This window comes from Tauraco erythrolophus, chromosome 3 (genome assembly GCF_009769465.1).
Source record: "Tauraco erythrolophus isolate bTauEry1 chromosome 3, bTauEry1.pri, whole genome shotgun sequence".
NCBI lineage: Eukaryota > Metazoa > Chordata > Aves > Musophagiformes > Musophagidae > Tauraco > Tauraco erythrolophus.
In genome coordinates, this window is record NC_141467.1 from 60,090,298 (window position 1) to 60,115,318 (window position 25,021).

At 36.2% G+C, this 25,021-nt stretch overlaps 1 protein-coding gene across 6 annotated transcripts in view; it reads right to left on the reverse strand.

Moving 5' to 3' along the window:
- ST18 (ST18 C2H2C-type zinc finger transcription factor) overlaps positions 1 to 25,021 on the reverse strand; it is a 169,786-nt gene that overhangs the window by 45,278 nt on the left and 99,487 nt on the right. For 3 of the 6 annotated variants that reach the window (XM_086609277.1, XM_086609275.1, XM_086609276.1), the window contains exon 1: positions 4,538 to 4,721. In XM_086609277.1, coding sequence (XP_086465403.1) covers positions 4,538 to 4,712 — 175 coding nt within the window. In that variant the 5' untranslated portion in view covers positions 4,713 to 4,721. Of the gene's footprint in view, positions 1 to 4,534; positions 4,729 to 20,399; positions 20,431 to 22,324; positions 22,380 to 25,021 lie in introns of those variants that run through there. The other 3 variants (XM_086609272.1, XM_086609273.1, XM_086609274.1) reach the window with 2 other exon arrangements.

Consider the following 25,021-nt stretch of genomic DNA (forward strand, 5'->3'; position numbering starts at 1 on the left):
GAAAAGCCCTTCTAAGATTATATCTACTTTATATTATAGCTCCAAAGCTATGTGAGAAATAAACATGTTGCCTTTTTTCACTGATGGTGAAGACATGTATTATTTTAGGACACATACACATTCATGTAAGTTCATATAGTTATAATGTGCCATATATAGATAGATATTATATATACACACTTTCTATATAATAAATGCATATATATATACAAGCATGCACACATACAATTTTAAAATTCCTCTGATGTATTTTCACTTTTCTTTCATATAAAATTCCCAAATATTTTCTCAAAATAGACCCTAATTACTTTTCCAATCATCCCAGATCCTATGAAAGACCTTAATGGAAAAAGACTCAATACTTCACAAAGGGCAAGCTCCTGGTCACCGTTGCAATTGCCACATTAAGTGATAGATCAGGTCATGCACAGGCAAACAGAAATGGTTGTTATGTACGGACTCATAAAGGACTTGTTAAAGACACCACTGAAGTGCATCCTGTCTTTATAAACATCTTTCTTCAGAAGAAAAGCAGCAGCCAGCAGGTAATAAAGGCTGCATGTACGAGAGGTTGTCGGTGTGGAAGACAATATGTCTTTTGTATCTCATTTAATTTTTTATAAACATTTCCTCTGACAAGGACACTCAAAAATACATCTCCATCATCTTCCTTTCTGGTAATTATCTCTCTAAAATCAACACTGGTTTGCCAGGATCAAGTAAATATTGCCATAGTAACTAAAAGCATTTTTGGATGAAGGGAAGAATTTAGTCACAACACTAGCCCCTTCAATAATGCTGATTATAGGGTACATTCTTTTGTTGGGATCTATTCAACATAAACTGAAAAATTTAACATTTTACTTCCTAGAAAGGAGGACGAATAAACAAGCACAGACTGTTTCATAAGATGTGTCTGTCCTCTCCTGATTCAGAAGAACTCCAGGTTTAAATAATAAATTAAGCATAGTCTAAAATGCAAATGAAGTTTCTCTCAATAACACAGTGAGCTATTAAGAGAAAGTGTAAAGGGTTATGATAATTTTAAAGTATTATGAACTACAGAAAACAAATAAAAAGCATTTTCAGTGAATATGTCCAATTCATTGAACTATTCTCTCAATCCACTTAACTACCCACATGTGTACAATAATGATTTATAGACATTATACCTAATTATGCATATTTGGGCTGTGTTAGAGTGCCTAACAAAAGCTCTAGAAAGCAACAATTACCTCTGTTGCTTAGCTACATAGTTTAAAATATTCCTATTAAGTGCAGATTATTGTGGAGGGGAAAAGGGGGACAAAAATGCACATGTGCACCACAATGCATTTCACTTTACTGCTGCCAAACTGTTAGCATTTTGGGTCATTTCCAGTTTACATAATTGTTTGGTTCAACTGTTTGTTATATGTTAAAAGAAAATATTGATTAATTCTTATTCTCCTTCAGAAAATTGGACTCATGCAGGGAGAGGTGGCCTTGTGTACTGTGTGCGTAAAGTTGTGTTTAAAAAAAAATGTCTGTAAACCTTAGTGTAACTTTTTAGCAGCTGGTCTAGTACCACACACATTGCAGTATTCTGAATAAAGAAGTCTGCTGTCTTTTCACATCTCAGCAAGTAAGAATGATGATTTGACTCTATAACCAGCTTTAGTCAAATGAGTTTTTATTATTTGCTCTTCTGCCATTTGGAAAATAATAAAATCCCATTGGTGGGTTATTTCAGAAAGTAAGAAGTTCTAATTTGAAAAGAAATCTCCTGCCCTTCAAAACAAAACAAAATAAACAAAACTTGATAATAGTAACAGATCTTTTCTGTCCTTTTTCTGTGTGGAAGGTGAAAAATAATTGAAATTGACAATAACAGATTTTAGCTCTTTAAATAATCAGCAATGTTTAAAACGCAATATTTAAAAATTTGTTGTTGAACCAGTCGTAATGGTTCAGCTGTCCCAGCTTTGCTTTTCACTTCCACAGGCTGTAAATTTACTTTAAAAATAATCAAAACTCAGCTTAGTTTACAGTTGCATCAATCCATGAACTGAAGCATTAACTGATCAACCAACATGAATCATGAGTTCATAATAAAATAAGCAATATTACACTAAGAAATTACAAATTAACCTACATATTCAGTCCAACTGTATGTTTTAGCAGAAATTTGTTTTGTAGCTGGCAAAATTAATGTAAAAGGGACAGGTTGTATTACTGCTGACACAAACAGGTTGCGAGAAATCTCACTGATAGCAAATAAATCTTTTTGAAATAAGGAAGCTTTTTTCTTTTACTGAAGGACTAGATGCAAATAGGGTTCCCCTACATTTATATCAATGGACTTCGCCCAACACTTGCCCTTTTTTTAAAAAAAAGAACCAGTTAAATAACTTAGGTTCATCTGTATAAGCCACAATTTCTACCTTTGCACCCATCATAGTAACTTTTCCCTTCATCAAATTCTTCAAGCTGTGCAGAGAATAGACACAAAGGAAAGAAAAACACGTTACTGAAGGAAGCTCTGGATGGTCAGGGACCAGGCTGAATCAATACAAGAAAAAATAGCTAAAATCTATATATCTCAAAAAACAACCAACCAATGAACGACAACAATATCAAAAACTGAAAGCCCAAACCATACAAGAACTCTTACAGAATCACAGAATCACACACAGAATCATAGAATGTTACGGATTGGAAGGGACCTCAAAGGATCATCTAGTCCAATCCCCCTGCCGGAGCAGGACCACCTAGATCAGATCACACAAGAACGCGTCCAGGCGGGTTTTGAACATCTCCAGAGAAGGAGACTCCACAACCTCTCTGGGCAGCCTGTTCTAGTGTTCTGTTACCTTTACTGGGAAGAAGTTCTTCCTCATGTTTAAGCGGAACCTTCTATGTTTCAGCTTATATCCATTTCCCCTTGGCCTGTCATTGGATGCCACTGAGAAGAGCCTGGCTCCATCCTCATGACAATCACCCTTTACATATTTATAAACATGAATGAGGTCTCCCCTCAGTCTCCTCTTCTCCAAGCTAAAGAGACCCAGCTCCCTCAGCCTTTCCTCCTTTACTCAAACAGCTTCCCTTTAGATTTCTGGTCTTAGGAGATGGAAATGCTCCTTGCAGGCTGGACAGACACTGAGAACCATGGAGCTTTTTTATTAATGAATTTAGCTTAGTAATGTCAACCAAAAGACAGAGACACTGGGTATCATCTTGTTAATTAATGTTCTGTTTGAAGAGGGAGTTCCCTTCTAGACTTTCACACTGATGGGATGTAGATCCCTAGAAGACACTCCTCCTAGAAGACTTACAAGTGACAATTGGCTGAAATCCTTGCTGTATAGAAATGACACGAAGACAACCACTGATTTTGGTAGAAGCAGGATTCGACTCTTCAATCTGAAAGGCAGCCACTTTTATACTACTCTATAGTATTTGTCTGTATAAAGTCTGGGGGTTTTATTTTGTTTTGAGGAAATGCTATTTGGAGTGGATAAAGACAAAAATTCCTAGTCTCAGATCATTGCAGAATCATAGAACAACCTAGGTTGCAAAGGACCTTTAAAGATCATCTAGTTCAACCTTTTGTGGGAGAGGGAGCCTAGACAAGACTATCTAGCATGCTGTCCTTCCAAAATATTTGAGAAGTTGGTACAAGAAACTGAGTGAAAAATAAATTCCCTTTAAAATCCTGTAGCAACAAGCAACTAAGTGGAATATAAATTCATTCTGTTTTCATAGTACTTATGACTACTGAATTCCCAGAGTCAGATCATGTTGCTTTTATCTTGACCTTTACTATCTAGTGCTCACTCTTCCCTTTAAAACATATGCAGAATGTATTTAATTGATTTCTTCTCACTTGCTTGATTAACAAATTGTGCTGGACTTCTTAAATAATTATGTGACAGCCAGTTTAGTTTGATATATTTTGTTCATCCTTAATATTTAGAAACATATATTACAAAGAAAAAGCAATGAAGACATACTGTGGCTGTATCTTTCTGTCTCCCTGTTCTCTTTCATATTTTGCAGGACACGTGTTGTAGAAATTTCTACAAATTGTTGGACAAGTTTGGCTCAGCAGAGTTGGAATAACAAGTATAAAAGTGCTGAGTCTAATAATCGTGTTAAACAGAACACATGTAGCAGTCACATGCATGAAATTGCTTTGCTAAATGTTAAAGTCAACAACGATTTGCTAAGCGTTTTTTTGCTCTTCATTAATGTGTTTTTTCTCAGTGGTGGGCTTAACCTTGTTCTTTGGCAGAGCAAGTGGAGAAGCAGACGCTGCTCCATATCTGACCTGCTGCAGTAGTTGTCTCTCTGTGCGACCTACAAAGCATTTACTAGACCCCAGGATGAGTTATTGTAGGAAATAATTGGAAATATGATGGTTAAACCTAGACAGAAATGCACCATTATAAGTCTGTTAGAAGTCAAACACATTCTGCATCCTTTTGGAAAATACTGCTTCATACCTCCCTTCCTGTGGAATTCAGATTCAAGTGGAGCCACACTGTACAACTACCTGGAGTTGAGCCACTTTCGAGGACACCGATCTCTTCTTGTAAATCCGTCCTGTCTTCATTTTCTTCTTTGCATTCCAAGCTGGGGCTGTAGTGACGGGGTTTCATTAACAGGGACTTCCTTTTGTTGACTGGAACGCCTGACACCTGTTCTTCGGCTTTTCTCCTCTTAGCCATGGAGCATTTGTAGGCACTGTAAGGATCAACCGCCAATTACAGAGAAAAAAGCAGAGGAAGTGAGGGATAAATTGTTTAAAAAATAGCACTATCCTCTAGTTTAATTCTAAGTATAAAAGTGGGGACTGACAAAACATGAAATCACTTGCAGTTTCAGCAAGTTGAGTTTAGTGGATATTTAATTTTAGCTCATATAAAGTTCAATGCAACGGCAAGTCCAATTTCTTTTTGCTGCTGCCAAAATCTGCTTAGGGGAAGGAGGAGGAAGACAAAACCAAAAAAAACACCATAATGCAACATCCTTAATCCTAAATAAGCATCTGCTAATCTAATCCCTGCTCTGCAGTAAAATAAGTACAGCCGGGAAAGGATGAACAGAATTGTAGTCTAGGTTGATAATCCAGAGAAACAGCTAAGGGGAAAAACACATTACCAGTTATACTACAACATCCTAAGCCTTTGGCTCCATTACCTTTACATCAGTATGGATATCCAGTCACACACCTGGAGTTCAACAGCACAAAACGTGTGAAACACAATGTACCCTCAGAAAATTTTGCAGTCTAGGTCCCACTTTCAATATCAGTCTCAAGCGCCGGTTTCATTTAATTAACTCCAGCCATAAATGCCTAGTTTAAGCTCTTCTCAGTTATCTATATCGACTCTGGAAAAAGGCTCCTCCAGAGAGCAATTCATCCCACTTCAAAGTAGATCTATCTGACAAACAGGGTGGGCCATTCCCTGGGAAAGGCCTTGCCCAGTCTGGATACCTAACTTTCAGATGACCTACATGAGAAGAGAAGGCAGTATCTTAAAGAGGAAGATTTTTAGCAAATTTTATATACTTCTTTGAGCTCCTGTAAGATCCACATTTTGATCTGTACATTAATTTGCTTCTACAGATATTTCACAAAGCCCTTGCTGCCATGCAGCTGATCTGTATGATGTATAGATGTCCCATCACATGATACCTCGCTGAAGAGGCCTGGACCTTCGACCCTCTTTTTTAGATAACATTTTGTATAAGTGATTTGGCATGATTTTGTTGTTCTCTCACGCACAGTATTCTAAGAAATGTATGTAGTACAAATAACATTGCTTATATTATATCTGTCAGAGATGAAAAACCTACATATATGAATCTGTGTAATCCACTCAACAGTTTCTTGACCTTAGAAACCCCCCAGGGTGCATTACAAATCTACACAATGCCCTTAGGTGTTGGATTTTACATTTGGCTCATTAACTTAGCTGCAAGATTTGCAAAAAATCCAAGTATGCAGAGAACTCTTATTGGTTACACATATTACAAGCTCAACAGCATAAATTAATCCTTCCAAGGTATCTTATGTGCACTAAATTGGCTCAGGTTCCGATTGTTTTGGATGAAAGCATATGACTAACTTGAGCTTTTTGTTAAAAGAAATATCCATTTTTGGCTAAGCATCTTTTTGGCAATCCATCATTGCAAACATGAAGGACATGGAAATACGAAGATCTGCATTTTAGGGAGAATGTTAAAATTCTACCATATGCATCTTAAACACAGTGGATATTCTTGATCTTCGGAAAGCTAAAACGCCATGGGCATCAGGAATACTGGACGCTAAGCACCTGCTGTAGTTGAATATATTATGGCTTCTCTGTTATTTCTCTGTTTATGCATAAAAAGGATAACATGAATATCATATTAAAGGTCAGAATCACAACAGTACAAGAGTCCCCTTGGAAATGATGATGTATAACAGACATCAGGGATGGATGTAGAGTAGACAAGTATGCACCATTTATTTCTAAGAAAATATAAGAAATTTCTTAATTCATATTTGTGAACAGCAGTTCATACCATTCACGTTGTTTCAGGAAAATTGAATAAATGGCAAATATTTGAAAACCCTTCACACACAGCTGTTTTTACAAACCAAAACCTTCACCAAGTTTGCTTTTGATCTTTCTCACTTATTTGTCAAGCTTCAAGTTTACCTCTAGTAGCTACTGTGAGAGTGTTTAGGACAAGATGATTTTCCAGTGTTTAATTCCCCTTTGACGAAGCTGCAGCTGTTTCTTACACAAGCATAATTAGTAATTTTTTAGAACAGAAGATCCAATTATATCACCTAGTATGCCCTCCTGTGCAACACAGGTCGCAGAACTTCATCTAACTCTTCAGCTTTAATCCTGTAACTTCTCTGACTGTTGTGTATCTTCCAGTCAAGTTAAGGAAAAACATGATAAGATGGGAAGATGATGGCTGTATTCTTGCTCACTAAGCACAACTTTTTCTAGTGACATAATGTTATAAGCTCACTGCTGTGAGCTGGCTCAATAGCTGTTAAAAACATTGGTGTTTCACCACAACTGTGAAAGATAGCCAAACTCAGATGTTAGCAGATCATGGTCAAGACCAGTGAGGGGCTACTGCTGCCACCTGCCACTGGCAGATCTGCTATGGGAAATGAGAGCACAGGAATTCCATGTGTCTGTAACTACTGTAACTACCACATGTTACAGCAGTAAATCAAAAGCTGCTGCGTCGGTGTCAGGACCTGAGGTCCATAAATCTGCCTGGAAGCACATTGCCCATGTTAGAAAGTTTCTCCTCTATGAAAGACTGATGCATTAGCTTGTCCTTAGCATATCTTTTTCTATACATGAGCGGCCACTCACCCAGATTTCCTCTATAGTTCTTATCATTTAAAAATAAATGAACACATAGATTCAACTTTAAGTAATCATTCCTGACACCTTCCACTTTGATTACAGGAAGATGACAGAATATGGTTGTTGTTTCTTTGCTAGGAAGTGCAAATTGCTCTTCATAGTCTGGGAAGCAATTTTTCGACTCCAGCAGAACATACTCTTGCTTTTACTGGCGACTTTTTACGCTGCTGGGTTTGAGTTTTCACTGGAATCTATTACTTTGCAAGAGTCAGTTTAAAGATCTATCATGTACCAACAATTCCCCTTTTTTTCTTCCTTACAGTACTTAAAAGTAAAAACGACACTAAAACCAGAAAAACAACTTCACAAGTGGTAGCTTTTTCAAGTACTTTTGTATGATTTGTTAGTGGACACTTGAATTTAACTACTATGAAAAGAATTTACTTATGACTTTGTAACATTGATGGCATGTTGATATCACCTTTGTCTTAAAAAGTTTCTATTTCTCTCTTTTGCTTATGTACGTTCACACATACACACATGTGCGTTAGCACAGATTTGTCAAGCTGTAGTTTGTCAAATGGTAAACCTATAATTTAGCTTCTCTATTACTCATCTCATAAATTCAACGTCTAATAGTTTTGTTGCTATTTATCAATGGCCTGCTTGTTGTCATGGAACACTGATTCAGCTGTCAAGGTTATTTGGTAATCTGAGGCTCATAAAACAGGAGAAGCTCTTTTCGTTATGAGCCTAAAGCCAATACATGTTTTTTTTTTCCCCAATTTAACTGTACTTAAATTTTATGAATAATAAATCATTTTAGTACTATCTATAATGAACAGATTTTTTATTATTTTTTTTTTAGTCAATGACTCCCTTACCAAAACCAATCTTGTGTCCTTTACCATAGTATGAGCCAGGAGGCTAAAATCTAAGACATGTAAGACCTGGTTGCATGTGTTGAAAAAAAAAACGCATGATAAATCTTTCATATGTATTTCATTTGTAAATACTTTTTCTTTTTGGAATTTACTGGGTCCTTCTCTTTCCTTTATTTCTACTCAGAATATATCTGGTATGGTGCGGACAGACGCTGATAGGATACAGACAGAACAGTGCATTGGCTCCCGACAACAGAACAACGCCTCAGGAGAAAGAGGGAGGTTTTAAACAGTCCTAACCACATACAGCTTTACTTACTGCTAAAAATTGTCATGCTCGTCTTTTTTTGTAATTGGTTCATCTAAGTGATGTATTTGTCAAGCATTTAACCTGACCTTTAACCATTTTGTAGCCAGCAAGGATTTTTTGTTGTTAATCTGTTGTTAAGACTTGCAGATCTCTGGGGATTTTTTTTATTCACAACAGCCTCCTGATTGGTCAAGTGTGATAACAGAGCGAAGAATTGCCATAGTGGGTAAAACCAGGGGTACATTCAGCCTGACAAGTGATGTTTGCTAATGCCTGTAATGGATGCCATGTAAAATAGTAAGAACAGAACACACTGCATCTCATGTACACTTCTAAGTATCAACAAAGAAAATAAATGTCTTTGAATATCAAGACACTTTCACTTATTGTCTAACACTATTTAAGGAGCCGCATGTGAGTTTGTGCAAGAATAATTAGTGAAACATTTTACTTTGTGGAGAAAACAATTTTAAAATCTCGACCTGAATTGCCTGTTCGCTTAACTATACCCCAAAAATAAATATTATATCATTGAATTACAACTAAAGGAGACATCATCTTCTGATCTGCAAAACCATTTAACTTCACACCAGTAGTTAAAAGGAGAAGGTTAGCCTAACTACTCTGTAATCATATTGTGAGTGTTGCCTGCTGCTTTAGGCCATGATTAGATTTTGATCACAAACTTGCAGATGTCATGAGTCATTATGTAAGTCAAATACTATATTTTCCTTGCAGGAGGGAAAAGTTGGTATTCAAAGATTCAGGGACACTTATCACTCACAATTGAACCAGTAGCTTATAAATGTCTGTCATGGTTGGGCTTTCTTCTAAGAATTTCAAGACTGTACTGAATCAGAGGTACTTAAAAGGAACAAAACTTCTGAAGGTATCCCCACCCTAGTCCTCTTCTACGTCTCCTTGTTCTCTAACAAACAGATGAGCTGGGTGCTGTCTAACTCTCTAGCATAATGGCTTCCGAACTTTTAGGCTGTGGCTGAAAGTATCTGATCCCCAACAATCACAAAAAAGTCCTGAGCTCCTCATAAGCTGATGATGCCCAGGAGAAATTACTAGCACTGGGTATAGAAAGGGGATGATCTACTCCTAGGGTGGATCACATGTCCATTGAAATGACATTGGTGTTATTGTTTATGTCAACCATGAATGCTGAAAGTTCACGAAAAGATCTGGAATGTTGGGAGCCCAAGGAAAGAGAGCATTGGTAATGTGATCATTGTAATTGAAAAGCCAAATGAGTGCTGTTAATTACAGCAACTTCAGATGAACAACAGCGGTTGAGGGGGAAGGTGGAGAGTGTATATGACTCAGTTGTTTACTTTGTCTTCAGGTAAAGACAGTCAGATTTATGTTCCATTTCCTTAACTAACTATGTTCTGTTTGCAAAGAGTGCATGTAAATTTTATAGCTCAGTGGAAGTGAGAGTGATAATGTTCTCAGCTCAGGTTGCTCTAAAAGCAAGAACAGACAGAAAGATGATATTAACGCACTGTCTCATCATAGCCAGACGTTGGAGTCTCCACAGAAAGACTGAAAATTCACAACATCAGTCAGGTCTGCAAGAACTATTCAGCATCCATGGATTAGGGTGGTGTTTCCAACATCATGAAATGACTTACTGAATATGAAAGAATTCACATATTCTGACTATATACAAAGACAAATCTTACATTCAGAAAACTAGAGAGAAAGTACTTTTAAGACACATGGATTAGTCCTAGATTTTATACAAAGGAATAGAAGGTTTTCTAAAGGAAGAAAGTAAATTTCATCACTTCTGACCATGGATACTGGAATACAAAATTTATAAGATTTATGCCCTTGAAAAAACAACAGCTAAAAATTAATTTAATCACTGCATTCCATTCTAAAATCCATTCTAAAATAGGAGCTAGATGAAAAACTAAACAAAATCTCTCAAAGGAAATAAAGAAAATGTCTTGTGTATTACATAAACACTTCTTGATCAATGGCTTTTTTTTTTTTTTTTAAAGGAAGGTAGAGAATGGCAGTTCAGGAGAAGGCTCTAACGACTTCACTCAGTCTCTGTACCCTTTAACTCTCATTCTTAAGAAGATCTGTAAGTTTTACAATATCTTCTATCTTGTCTGCTGTATGACTACAAACATTCCCAGGATTTCTACAATATTGTATTCTGATGCTCCATCCTGAAATATACTTCCCATTTCCAAACATTTTTCTTCTCAATGGGGTATGAAAGTATGCTTACAGATGTTTTGTTCGTCCATTAATATCTCCCCGAATAGTAGAACATGTTGGAGCACCGATTAAATGAAATGACCATTCTTCCCATCTAAAAATGTAAAAGTGAGAAAGATGTGTGCATTGTCAGGTGTGGGGAAATTGTACATATCCAGAAGCAACTGCTTACTTTAGAAGTTATAGGTGGCAACACACTGACCAGCTGAAGAACTTGAAGGAATATGACTGTGCAATTGAGAAACTTGTAATCAAAAGTTGAGCTACGCTTCATTAACAGTCTGAGTTAAGACTGAGTTAAACCAGAAAAAAAAAAAGTTTTCTTTCTAGTTCTTTTAAATAATTCTTATAAATATCAAAATATTTTCAAATATTATGCCAATGAAAACGTAAGGCTTGTGTGACTTTTTACAGATAAAATTTTGCAGGCTAGTCCTGGAAAGGACTGCTGAGTTCTCATCACTGACAAGAAGTTAAACATGTATTTGCCTGGATTGCTAATCTGAAGTCAGAGCTATTAACATCAATGTTTTCTTATATTTTGTAAAGTAAGTTGAGCCAAAGTAACTTTTAAACAATCTACAGCATTTGGACTCCATGGCAGAGTGCATTGTATTTCAATCAGCCTAGATGATAAAAAATAATCTGGAAAATAGCTCCAGCTGGTAATTCCCAAAAATTATTTGGGAGACAATTCATCAGGTAAAAGTAATTTCCTTCCATCAACAGTTTTAAGCATTAAAGTTGGAAGAACTTAAAACAACAAAATGTGTCAAAAAAATTGCTCACCATTTAGTCCTAGTGAATCAGCTGTAATAGAAGCTCAGAACTAGCATGACTTACTCCAATGATAATTTAAGAAAATCTGTTTCTCACTTTTTGCCATCACACACAACACAAAAAATGCGTTCACCCCTTTCTAACAAACCCATGCACTTGGCTTACAAGTTGTATCTGTGAAAGGGACAAGGGCTTTTCCTGTGTGCTGTAGCAATTGTTCCAGGGTTAAAGGGCCTTCTACAAATAGAAAAGTTTACTGCCATACATGGGCAGTCCTCTTTTTCTAAAATGTCAGAGTCGTGAGAAGTTCAGTCCAGGGCTGAACCAAGATGAAAGGAATGCACATGGGGTATAGATGGGAAGAAAGATAAAAAGGAAATTTGTATTTATGAGCACTAATGTAGAGAAAAATAAGCTCAGTAACTTGGGAGTATTAAAGTATTTGTCTAAATACATAAATGAAAGATTTAGCTAGGAAAAAAGGAACAGAACTGGACTGATAATAATGTGGAGAAAATATAGTATCATAACCAAAAGCTGTTTGGAGCATGATATTAAAAGATATATCTTATTTTAGAAAGACACATAAGAAAAGCAAAAGAGCTGCCATGTCCTTGTTGGTGAAAGAGGATTTATTAGTCTGCGTAAGAAGAGGCTGGGGAGAAATAGGTAATGGTGTTGAGTCATTATGTACTGAGCTTGGAGATGTTTCAGACACTAAACTAAATGTTATAGGCCACCTGACCAAAAAGAACAACTGGACTGTGAAACGACTGAGCAAATAAAAAGAAGCATGTAAAAAGAGTGGAGCAGTGGTAAGTCAGCAATAACATTGGAAAACCCATACAGTTATGGCAAAATCTACCCATGCCTCAAGCGTTCTGTGACACCTGAGGCTAAAGGACAAAGATTTCAGGCTGCAATTGGCTCATGAAATGAGGGGGTTTTTTAAACCTCTTTTTCCGTTTTTTGTTTGTTTGTTTGTTTGTTTGTTTTTTACCTCTAGTTTATTATTTTAGCAGAGTTCTTCCCACAGGAAAGGCAACTCATAGGACAGCAAAGATTTAAATTCTCTTCTCTGGTTTTCTTATTTGCGGTTTACCAGCTTGTAGCATCACAAGGATATTCAGTTCATATAAAAAATCACGCATATAAACCCTCTAATTGAAATACTATGTTAATGAAATGGATGACTTCTTCATGGCATCATTCTATAGCTCATAGATCAAGAACTCTGTATGTCTAGAATTGTATATTTGAACCCTTTTCTAACAGGTAAGTTATTTTAGTAAAAGCCAGTTTGGAGGAAACTTAATTTTTGTTGTGTGGAGCTCAAGAAGTTCTTAAACTCGGTAATATGAATGAATGGCCAAGAGCTGGGCCAAATCCAGCCTCCCTAGCCTCCTTTTCATTTACTCACTCAATCTGTCCAGGTTCAGTAGGTCAATAAATTCCAGTGGGACCCAAGCCAAGAATTTGGCTTAGAATGGATTAAGTTTCTAGGCAAATCTACAGATCATCCACACAACCTTTGCATCCAGAAAGCCTTGCACATGAGTGATCAGCCTGCTAACACCAGTAAGTGCTTGAATAAAAAGCATACTGGTTTGAGAGTACGTAAAAGAATATAAGCTTTTTTTTTTTTTTTTTTTTGACAATAGACAATGGGACTGTAAGCAACTCATTGTCAGGAGTCAGTATCTGCTTTTAATGTAGCAGGAGGTCCCATGGCTGCATTCTTTTCAATTCCTTGCTATCTCCAGCCTGTCCACAGTCTGTTTCGGCATGATTTTGCTTGGCTGAATCCACCCTTGACATCAGTCAGACAGAGCAATTCAGCCAGCTTTAATATTTAACTCATGATTGATATATGAGGCAGAAGTCACCGGTTGGCCTTTCAATCTCTATATGGCTTGTGGTCATCTACAGAGAAAAGATGTGCCATACAAGGAAACAGCCATTTGGGGTTATGATGTTCTGATGCATTCTGTCACCCAGCAGAAGGCATTAAGGCATATGAAACTCTAAATTCCTGTATGGGGTTGGGATGATAACATCTGCTGTGTGCTGATGAGCACAGAAATTGTGATAGAAGACAACAACTCCTGTAATATATTAAATAATGTACAAGTTTTAGTTCAAGGCAAGGAATGTTCTAAGATGCAGCAAGCTCTCAGGTAGAAAAAACCTGCAAATTATTAACTGCCAGTCTAGGAGCCACAATTAAAGTGATATGGATTTGACATACACTATAAAGCTATTACAGAAAAGTGTACGTTGAAATTAATTAATCATTGGGTTTTTCTTAAAATATATATTAAAAGAAAGCTTTAAATAGAAAAAATTTAAAACCACAATCAAATAAAATAACAAAGAGAAAAAAAACAGACTGAAGGTGTTGGCCAGAAATGAACTTTGTAGACATTAAAAGAGGCCTGTAATATGCTAGAAACTCATCTAACGCATTTGTTATTGAAGAAAGCTATAAAAATAACCTATAAAGCAAATGCACATGAAGTGTCAACTAAAGCAAACTATAATGGAAATCTGAACATGAAATGCAACTTTTAAATATTCTAATTAAACCCAGGAGGAACAGGTAGAGGTCACAGTGCATATATCAAAAGGTTTTAATATGTACAGGAGTTAGGCAAAGGATTCATCGTAATTAAGAACTCCAACCACAGGTGTCTCAGAAGAAGTATGAGAGATAGTTCCTATTTCAACCGTCTTAATGGTTATTCAGAATAGTTCATTCAATAGTTAAGTCAAATAACTGACAACCTCAGGGTTACCTGCAGATGTTAAAGTCACTACTTGTGGTCATTCAAAACTGTATGGTATTACTTCTCTTCACATAAACAATGACAATTTTTTTAAGAGTGGAGGTTCTTATTGACTTTTATAATCTCATTCAAAGAATGACGCTTTAATGGAAAAAAATATTTTATTTGATGTTGTCTATACACTAGTTCCAAACAATTTATGCAAGCCTTAACGCATTCACATGAATGTTTGAAAGTAGAAAACTTCAGGTGGAAAATGTTTAAATTTTGAATTTATTTCTGTGTTTATTTGTTTCTTGTTTGCTGTTTCTTGTTTACTGGTTTAACAGTAGTGAAAGAACAACCTGTTTCTGAAATATGAAAGCATATTGAACTATAGAAAGGCAAAAAAGCCTGTGGTCTATCAACTCATCAGAGCTCTGGGAAAGGGAAAGGAGAAGAGGAGAGGAGGGAGAGGCAAAGTGAAGGGAGAGAACTGCAGATTTCAGAGTTTCATGGCTAATTAGAGGGGGACTGGAAGATGAAGGAGGAAACAAGGGAGGAAGATAGACACTACAGACCTATATATAAATTTGATTGCCACTACAATTTATATTAATGCGTGTTTTATTAGTTATGATGAGAATGGTTGGCATACAGGATGTAATCATAAGGTCAGGTGAATTCCAGCACTATTATTCTATTAGTTCTTTGCACATTATATACTTACCTTTACCTCACAGTAAACTGCACCACGTACTGATTGTTCAGTGTTTGTTTATGCTTGACTGTTCAATGTTTTCTCTCAAACATTAATTACAAAATTATTTTTCCTTAGCATAAAACGGATCTCCACAGATACTTTGAGGAGAGTACTGACTAGCACGCCAGTCTAAATTCCTTAAGAACCTAACAATGTTGCTAGAAAAGAGCAAGAAATGAACAAAATTTATTGGGAATTTAAGAAAGTATCATTGATGGCGACATGACAGCCTTGATTATACTGGAAATCATGAAGTAAGAGGCAGAAGTTAATATTTTCAAGCCCCGTAACCATTTCAATTTCTACAATGGCTAAAGCAGGGAGGAAATTCCTTTTCCAAGCTCTTAACTCATCATTCTGTTACCAGACCTTGGGAAAAGGTACTTTTAAGATTAATACCGATTGTTTAACTGAAGATAAGTTATCAATAGAAACAGCATGACACAGATCTTTCCCTCAGGTCAAAAGCCTAATCTAAATGTATCATGGACAAATATTTGAATAACAAGTTAGCACAACTCTGTCCCAGCTGATTACCATCATAGGGAACACTGGGGAGGAGAGCTGGGAATGTATGCTGTCAACATCCAGTCTTCAACTGCAAAAATACTTTTTGTCAAGTTCAGACACGTCTGCACAAGATCAGGATAAATATCCTGGTAGTAGACATAACTATTGACCATGTTCATTTAGCATTTACTACTAAGTCTGTTTGAACTCAGGGACACACTTTGCTTCAGCAGAGCACATTGAGAACTGTGAGGGTCCCACACTCTCCACCAGTGGGAGACAAATGAGTCACCAGGAAACACAAGAGCCCACCTCAATTCTATTCCAAATGTGCTTATACAGGATTATGAAAAATGTGCTTTTTTCCCAGCAATTTCCAGAATATTTTGAGTCTATGACCAACTCCTGTGGAAACAGAAACCAAGCCCAAAGGGCAAACCTGACCGTTTTTCCAGATGCAGGCTAGGAACAAACAGATTTCTCAGTCTCATTTTGAAACAGTGCTGTGGGATAAGAGTACTGTGAAGGTGATAGCGACACAAATCAATCATAATCTCAGTTCTTACTGAGGAACGTCTTTGAGCCTTTTTGTGTGATTTTGTTGCATGTGCCCACTTCTTCCACCATCTAAACACTGCTTTCACCTCTTTCTCAGGTTATCTGCCAGACTACGGCTTTATTTTCCTACAAATACTTCTTAAAACCTGCTTATTTTGTGACACTCGCAAAAAGAGTTACCAATGAATCATTCCTTTTTAAATGCAGCTAGGCATGAATAGTCCATTTCTTTTATGCTATGAACTTTTCCTGAGTGGTCAAATCATCTTCTGTCTACCAAACTGTCTACTATCATTCCATTACTGTCTGAAACTAGAGTTCAGATATAATTGGATACATATCATATACCAGTACTTAGAAGAAGACAGCAAAATATTCAGGATTGTAGAATAAGTAATAACTACAGTTAGCAAAGCGTTTTTTAGTATGCTGTCAATATTGTTATTTGGATATTTATTTATTATTTATTTGGATAAAGTTAAGGAATACATTTTAATAACATAAACCTTCTGAAATGCTTCAGTACCATTGATCACAGGGTTGCTTTACCGGTTTCTCACCGTCCTAATCAAGAGACAGCAGCAAAGGGTGGACTGTCCAGTTACTCCTATCAAGAGACATCCAGACAGCTTTGCTCTATCACTTCTCTCTCTGCTAAAGCATTCAAGATACTCATGTCTCTATACACTCACACTGAACAGTTCAACTTATTGAATATCTAAAATGTCACAATATCTGGAACAAGAGTGCCTAATAAAAAGTAACTTTCCTTACTTTTGAAGAAATGATCCAACACTACAGAAAGTAAGGGGAAGTGTAACGACTGTTCTCCGTGCCTTGAAACACCAGTGCCTTGTGGAGTCTTCATTGTTAGTGATAGAAGCCAGAAAGTCTTAGTTTCACCTGTACTTAACCCAGAAAAGGTATCTTTTCTATTAGGATATGGATTTAGCCAAACTGATCTATGCTTTTGTAATCCCATGCTTGGATCAATCCAATTTGCTCTTCCTTGGTCTGACCCAGATGCCACTCCATAACCTACAGATGGTTCATCGTACTGTATCCCATCTGTTAAATAGAACACAGTAATGAGAATACATCACACCAATATTCCTCACTTCCCTTTGGTTTTCATTCTAATCCTGAACACATCTGAAGGTCCTGGTCCTTTCAGTGGTCCATGACTAAATTATCTAAGAGAAGACCTTTTGTTTCTACTTCTTGCAGAAGATGGATACAACAGAGACGTTATGCCCAGAAGGCGTCAGATTGAAACTTAGATGTATGGAACAGAGATCTCCTGGCTTCAGCACTCACGTCTACCACATACTGTGTTTTGCTATGTTTAGGTTGTGATAAAAGATTCACCTGTGAGTAGTTTAGCTACTAATGAAAATCACCACAGCACTACATTCCTAAATGAATAACTAAACCATGTTGTTCATAAGTAAATAATTAAGACTGGAAGGAGAAACTGTTCTGTTTTCAAGAACTTATGTGAGTATATTATGCTTCAACACTACAGCATATATAGTAGAGGTAGTAAAAAAATAATCTTATAAATCTGAACTAATAACACAGCAGTATTAATATTCATGCATAAAGAAAATGATTTCGTATGATGTTCAAATTTGGTCTTCCTTAAGGCATACAATTACATTAAATCAGTGCAAGTTTGACACTTAAATAGAAGTTGTGAATAGGCAGTCAGTATCTGGAAGAAAAGCATTGTCCTCTGAAAACTCAGTGCAGTGCAAGAGAATTTTTAGTTATTTTACTGAACAGAAAAAAATTAAAATCCAACTTGGCCCTTAAGGTGATGTTTTTCTGAAAATATACTTTTTATGCAGCAAGGTGGTCCTATTTCTCAGGAAAAGATGGACGATAACAAAACCATTAGCCAGAATACTGGGTAAAATCTTGTCTTTCTTGAAATCAGTAGATTTTTTTTGCATTGAGAGAAATTGTAAGCATTGTTGAATCTAATTGGTGATTGCAACTCTTTGTTTTGCTTTTCATTTATTTCATTCTCTACTTTTGTGAAACACAACTTGCAGAATAAGAAAAGGCTAACAAATGCTCTAGAACCAATCAATGTTATGAAACTAATAACAATACAATATGAGCATGTAAGCTTATGTAGTGCCTTTCATGTAGAAGTATCCCAAGGCACTTTGTAACAGAAACTCAATAAGGAGTGCAAAAGTGCTTTGTCAGATAGGATAAGCCAGGGGAAAAGGGGAAATTAATTAAGCATGGATTTAAATTTCTCAGCCAACATAGCATTTAGAACCTCGGTCAGAAAAGACAGTGGTTCCAGTATCTGTATCCAGGGAACGCAGCAGACTATTTCAGTCTTTAATTCTTGAGGAATGTTTAATAGTTTTTTCACAATAATATGGGTGTAAGTAATAAAAACGCAGTTTGTAGGCTACATTTTCAAAAGGGATCTCTTGCCTCTCTTCCTCTAGTTTCTTAAAAACAAATAGATTCATAAAAGTTGATCATCTGACTTGTAAACCAGTAAAGCCACTTGACTATGGAGATACCCAATATGGAATTCAGTCCTGTAGAAATTACAAATACCAAGTTAAGGACTGGAGAATGGCTCTTCTGGCTGTTTAGCTCACTGTTTTAAACCAAAGCATGTTTCTTTATGGAAGTAGTCCACACCTCTGATGGAGAGAGTAATCTGTAACACAGTAGTTCCTAAAATAGCACATATTTCGCAGGGAAAAGCAAAATTGCTTAGGAAAAGCTATAGTAATTGACAATGCATAAATTACAGCTTCCCTGATGTTGCAGAAACTTGCACATCCTCTGTTTTTCAAACATTTTTCTCTTAGGAACACATGGACCATCCTCATTTTTGGATGACTGCCTCTTCGGATTAATGCATCCTTCTGGTACATAAATTAGGGATGCACGGAGGAAAAAGGAGAAGCACTAAATCTCAGGAAACTGAAGCCATACAGAATAATGAGGTTCACAGTAGAGCTGAATGAGTGATCCACCATGAATAATTTATACAAAAAGTTAGCCTTCACTTCTGTTCGTGGAACATCTATAAGAAGCTTATAATTTCCTCAGTTTTATTATAAAACAAAATCTTAAAATATTGTATATCTTCACTGCAAATAACTTCCTGTAAATATTTCATGTCCTATCTTAAGAGACAGTGGCATTCTGATTGATCAAATAAATCACATGATGATGTTTCTATTCCTGAGATGGATGAACCCAGAAGAACATACTTCAGATTCCTGCTGTGGTTAAGAAAGCTGTTCAGTAGCATGTGATGAAAGGCGAGTGTAGGCAAAATAAATTAAGAAAAACTCTTAAGAGTTTTCACAAAAATGTTTTCAGTATTTATATTGTAGCTGTAGTCCATTGTAACTTTCATTAATAACTCTAGGAATTTGTAGCTACTTGTAAATATTTCCCTTGCAGAACATGAAGAGTGAACTTGTCCCAAGGAAAACTTGAATTCGACGACACGTGTTCTTTTTGAAGATTTGGTCCTGAATAATATACCAGTCTTTCCAGGGTTTGTTCTAAGCTCTTGGACCAGTTATTAGGAGTTGATGCACACATTAGTGAAATTAAAGCAGTAATGTTAAAATTTTACTAGATTATTGGTGACCTGAAATATCCTTGCAGAATTTCTGGTTTTGAATGGACTGCTATGCTTTACTCAAATTTGAAAAGTACTCTCTGCTCCTTCAATAAAATATGGAACCTCAGCAAGTACTTGAGGCAGAATGAACCATTAATGCATTTAGAATTCACAGTACTATACAGAGACTATCAGTTTTATAAAAGCCGTCTAATAAAACCTTGTAAAGGTTAATATCCCTTAGAATGCTCAGATGTTAAAATACTATAATAATTATTACAGGAAAAAGAAGACGAAAAACTGATCAGAAGCTATACTCTCTTGTTTTGTGCCCTGACACAGGCTGTAGATAAAGACAGCATACCAGAATCCTGCCCACTTTGCATTACTTTTGGTTATGCTTGCATAATTAATGCTAAAATTCTGCTTTTATTTTTGGTATATCTAAAAAGTGAATCTGCATCAAGTACCTTTTGTCAGATCTATGCTAAATCTCTACATAATGCATTATTTGCTGAGTCTCTATTTCATAGCAATACCATGAAATTATCGATATAATAGAAAATAAAAATGAAAAAATAAACAACGTGAGTTCTTACCTGAGCTCTTGAGCTATAGAGTCCACTTGAACTGTTAATAAAAGCAGGAGAGAATGAATTAGTTTACACTTTCAGACTTGTGCTTCCTACAACCTTGCACCTGCCTATCTGTGATGACAGAGGAGCGGCCACCAAAACACAGGTGATTATTTCATGCCAACCACAGGACCGTAGCTACTAGTGGCAAACATTAACTGAATGTATAATTCTCACAGTCATTTTAGGGTGCATGAAGCCTGAAGTATCATGTTCAGTGGAACAATAAGAAAAATAATAAGAAAATATAAAAGTAAAAGAGAACACACTTGGTTTTATTGAAAATAGAATGACAAATATCTGCTTTTTAAAAAATTTTAATTCAATTTGGGAATAACAAAGGCTGGTGTTTATAAATATCCGCCCACACAATGATATACAGCGTATTGACCAAGCCAACAGGTGGTTCTAAGGATTACTCATATTGCACAGGCAGCTTTTGTTGTTTCCACTTCTGGGAAAATGTTCCTGATCTGTTAATTTCTATAGATGTGTGTGCATGTGTATAAAAAATATAGAGAAAGAAAATCCCTAAGTTTTAAAAATGTATTATTAGCTTTTTGAATGAAAAGTATGAATCCCCTATTAAATACAATTAAAGTCTACTAAGCCAGCCAGACTGTTTTAACTCACCAAAAAACTTTGATCAAAAGAGAAGACACACTCTAATGCTGAGGTGTGAATAACTTCCTTATTCAATAACTTTAAGTCCTCTGATCTGGTACTTTTGAAGTATTTAGGAATTTTACATTAATTTCAGAGAACATTACTCAGGGATGCATCAAATATTTGATATGACAATGCTTATGGCTTTTCGAAAGGCTTGTCTGTATTTAAGGCCTTGTCTGTGGGCAGTTTGTGGCACTCTCAATCCCTTCCTTTGTCTTTTCCTAAGTGAACTCTAGTACTTCTCACCTCTTTGATCATTTGAAACTAGAATACTAAGTCAAACCACACTTTAATTTTTCATTCTGACCACAACTTGAAGCTGAAGGCACAGAATTAACAATCTAGAAATCCTGAGTTGTGATGATGAATCAAACTAGTCTGTTTTGCACAATCCCGAGCGTGCACGATTCACATTAAAATCAGAGTGAAGGATGGGTGCTTTGCTCCTCTGAAAATAGTCATAAGCAAAAATACTCACACGGCAGGCAAAACTTTGACATTTATTTTTAAGTATCTCCATTTCTCACTCATTATCAAGAGTCACAAAAAGTGTTATGAATTAAAATAAAAAGTTATTTTCCTGGAAGGGCTGTATTGCTAGTCAATCATGTTTTCCAGATGTTGAGATCATTAAGGGCCTGTTTATCTCTCAGTACTGCATTTCCATCTGTTCCTTACGAAAAGAAAGGAATAGCTGGGAAATACAACTATATCATAACTTTGCAAAATAAAACACAAGTACCAGTACTTAATAAAAGCACAGGGTGTTCTTCTGCCGAACAAACCTGCACCTTTTGATTGAAGCAAATTTACTTCTAGACCATTTACTCAGCTAATTTACAGATAATTAATGGCAATAGACAGAAAAACATTCAGTTGGCTGAGACAAAGTTTTGTACATTATTTTCAAAGCATCAGTTCAATATTGTCTAGCTCTACTTCCTATGGAAAATCTTCGTTTGGATAGTAAAAAGTATAACTTTAATTTTCTTCAAGAAATAACTCAAAGAAAATAGCACATAGTAGATTTTTTTTCTACTTTTCTTTAAACCATAGCTAATAACATCGTGCCTCTTAATGCCAGCAGTCTATGCCCTGCCTTGATTAAAAAAGCAGCCCTAAGGAAGCTACACACTCTCTTACTGCACATTAGGGGCTGTGCACAGGAATATTTCATGGTGTGTTGGGCATAGGGTCATGGAACGTGCTTGCGAACTCACCCTTGGTTCCTTTTGAGCGAGTGCGCAGCTTTTTATTTTCCCCATCTGCATCCATCTGTAATATTAACACAAAGTCTTTAGTTCACTCCTTTTGCCATTGAGAAAAAAAAATCTCAAATGCTTTTTTTTTTTCACATTTCCAAAGGCTAGACAGTAATAGAAAGAAGAATAATCATGCCTTATTAATCTTGTCAAAGAGATAAAAAGCCATCTGTGAATATCTAGTAAATACCTAGGAGATACCTTTAATGATACAGATTTGTTTAACAAAGTGATGGTTATGAGTGACTCTGTAAGGTTTAATGACAAGGTCTACAGGTGTTAGCTGAAGGCATGAGGTGAGAAACAGCAATGCTGGATAAATGCTGCTTTCAACACCCACCTCCTGGAAGAAAAGGTCCCAGAAAGCCACAGTGCGTACAGGCACTCTGCATTGTTGTTGTAACTGAAGCATATCTTAATAGCTGCGTTGGAACCTGCATTTCTGACCGCTTCATCCTTTAAGTGTGAAACCCTCTTGCTTGAATGTGCATAATTGCATACGTATAGCTTTGAAATACTTCACTACTTAATCAACTACTTACAGAAGTTTTGGTCAAAGAGATGGTTACAGATTTGTATGAGTTTTTGGAAGAATTCATTGTCCAGATTTGTATTTCACATTAAAAAGGAAACAAACCAACAGCCGAAAAATTCCACCGAAAAATTCCAAAAAAGTCAGCCTTTACTGTAAGGTTTCTAACTGAAATAGAAGACACCTTTCAAGATCAGTTGTTCTCATGACACTTTCAGCTACATCTGAACCAGCACTGGAAATAGGCACCTTCTGGTCTTGGATCTGGCCCAGACCCATAATTGTAGGGGCAGGTTTTCAATCCATGGATTTTATTACAAACCCTTGAAATTCAAAAAGGATTAAGATTTCGTACTCTGGTGCAGAGAGTTGCAGTGACATACAGCAGGTTGCACAACAGTGTAATTTTGACCATGTCCAGGGAGGTAAATTCCTCTTCTTTCTGAAAGTAACTCTTCGTTTTTATGTAAGCAAGACTCTCTCACAAGGAATTTTTGTCTAGGCAAAATGTCAGGAACTCTGAAGTTATTTTCAGTCTATGGTAGTATGTTACTATCTCTCTTTGCTTTGAATTTCAGTTTCTGTATTTGCAAAATGGTGATGATCAAACATACTGTAGATGAAGTAACTCCCATGTGCTCCTGCAGATCAATATGCAGGAACAAATGCAGACATTGGCATCTGATTTATATAACTGTGTTGGGCAATAGGTAGAAAGGCATTCTGGGGATACCAGAAGTTGCCTATGTCTGGCATCTTTCCCTGCAAAAGGTCACAAGATAAAAAATCATGTAATCAGAAGATCCTGTCTATTATTTCACTCTTCCTTTCTGAGGATCAGTGCAACTGATTTGCCTCTCTAAGGGAAGGTGCAAGAAGGTCTGTTTCTGCCTTTTTCTATTTATAGAGTTTGAAGATCTGAGAATGCTTTATTTTTAGCTTTATATGACTCAGATAACTCAGATGTTTTGAAGGTCTTATCTGAAAGAACATGCAGAATATGACAAAATTGGCCTAAGAAAGGAAAAGAGTAGAGTAAAGTCAGCCTTTCTAGGGGAAAAAAAAACATTTCTCTAATTTCCTGTTTTTTTTTTTTTTTTCCTGTTTGTTGCTAAATATGGTTACGCATTATATACAGCTACTGGAATCAAAATACCTATTTGCAAGAGAGAACACAAGCATCTGAAAAGGGTATTTGAGTACTTGAAGAAGTCTAATTCTAGAACACAGGTTAGTGATATCTGAAATGAAAGTATAAATTGATCGAAATGCATCTCAAAGCCAGACAATGATATCTTTTCTTTGTTTAAATTTACATCTGATGTTGATTATTAGCAAGAAAGGAACATAAGTGGCTTGTGTTTACATAGCGGGGCTGATGGCAGCCTTTACTTCTTACTATCCTTAAAACCTGGAGAACGAGTTTTTGCAATGTGACTGCAATGGTAATGGGAAACATGGCTCTGTTCTCTGATGCTGAGTTGTGATTGAAGGCACTGACCTGCCATAGACTTATAATAGGGGAGCAGGTGTGGCAATGATGGACTTTAATTTCCTTTAATAAACCTTTTATGTGCCACACTTTTACTGCCATTCTATGCTCTCCAAGGTCCTGCACATAATAGGTTCATTACTTTTGATTACTATAGTCTATTGAGACAAACAACTCCAGAACACACTATATATTATGTTCAGTTAAACCAATATAGACTATTTATCCACTGTGCATTATTTCACCTGCAACTCTACAGACAAAATTAACAACAGCTCCTGTAAGCTAAAACTATTAAAACCACTGGTACTCCTTTGTCATCATTTCATAATAAATACCACACCAATCACAGTGCTGCTCTTTTAATTATGAAACAAAAAATGTCCACTGCTTCTACTGAACAGCAGTTACTTTGGTCTAAATAGCACATTGCATTGTGATGAATATTTAAAACTGCACAATGAGTGAAAACCAACAATAAAATCAATGCAGGTGATTTTTTCTATTGATTTTCTTTCCTGGTAATAATTTGAAACTACGAGGGATGTTTAATCAACTCAAATCTAAAATTTATAGGACTCTTTAGCCTGGTTCATACCACATATTAAAATAATCATTGTGTCTGTATTGC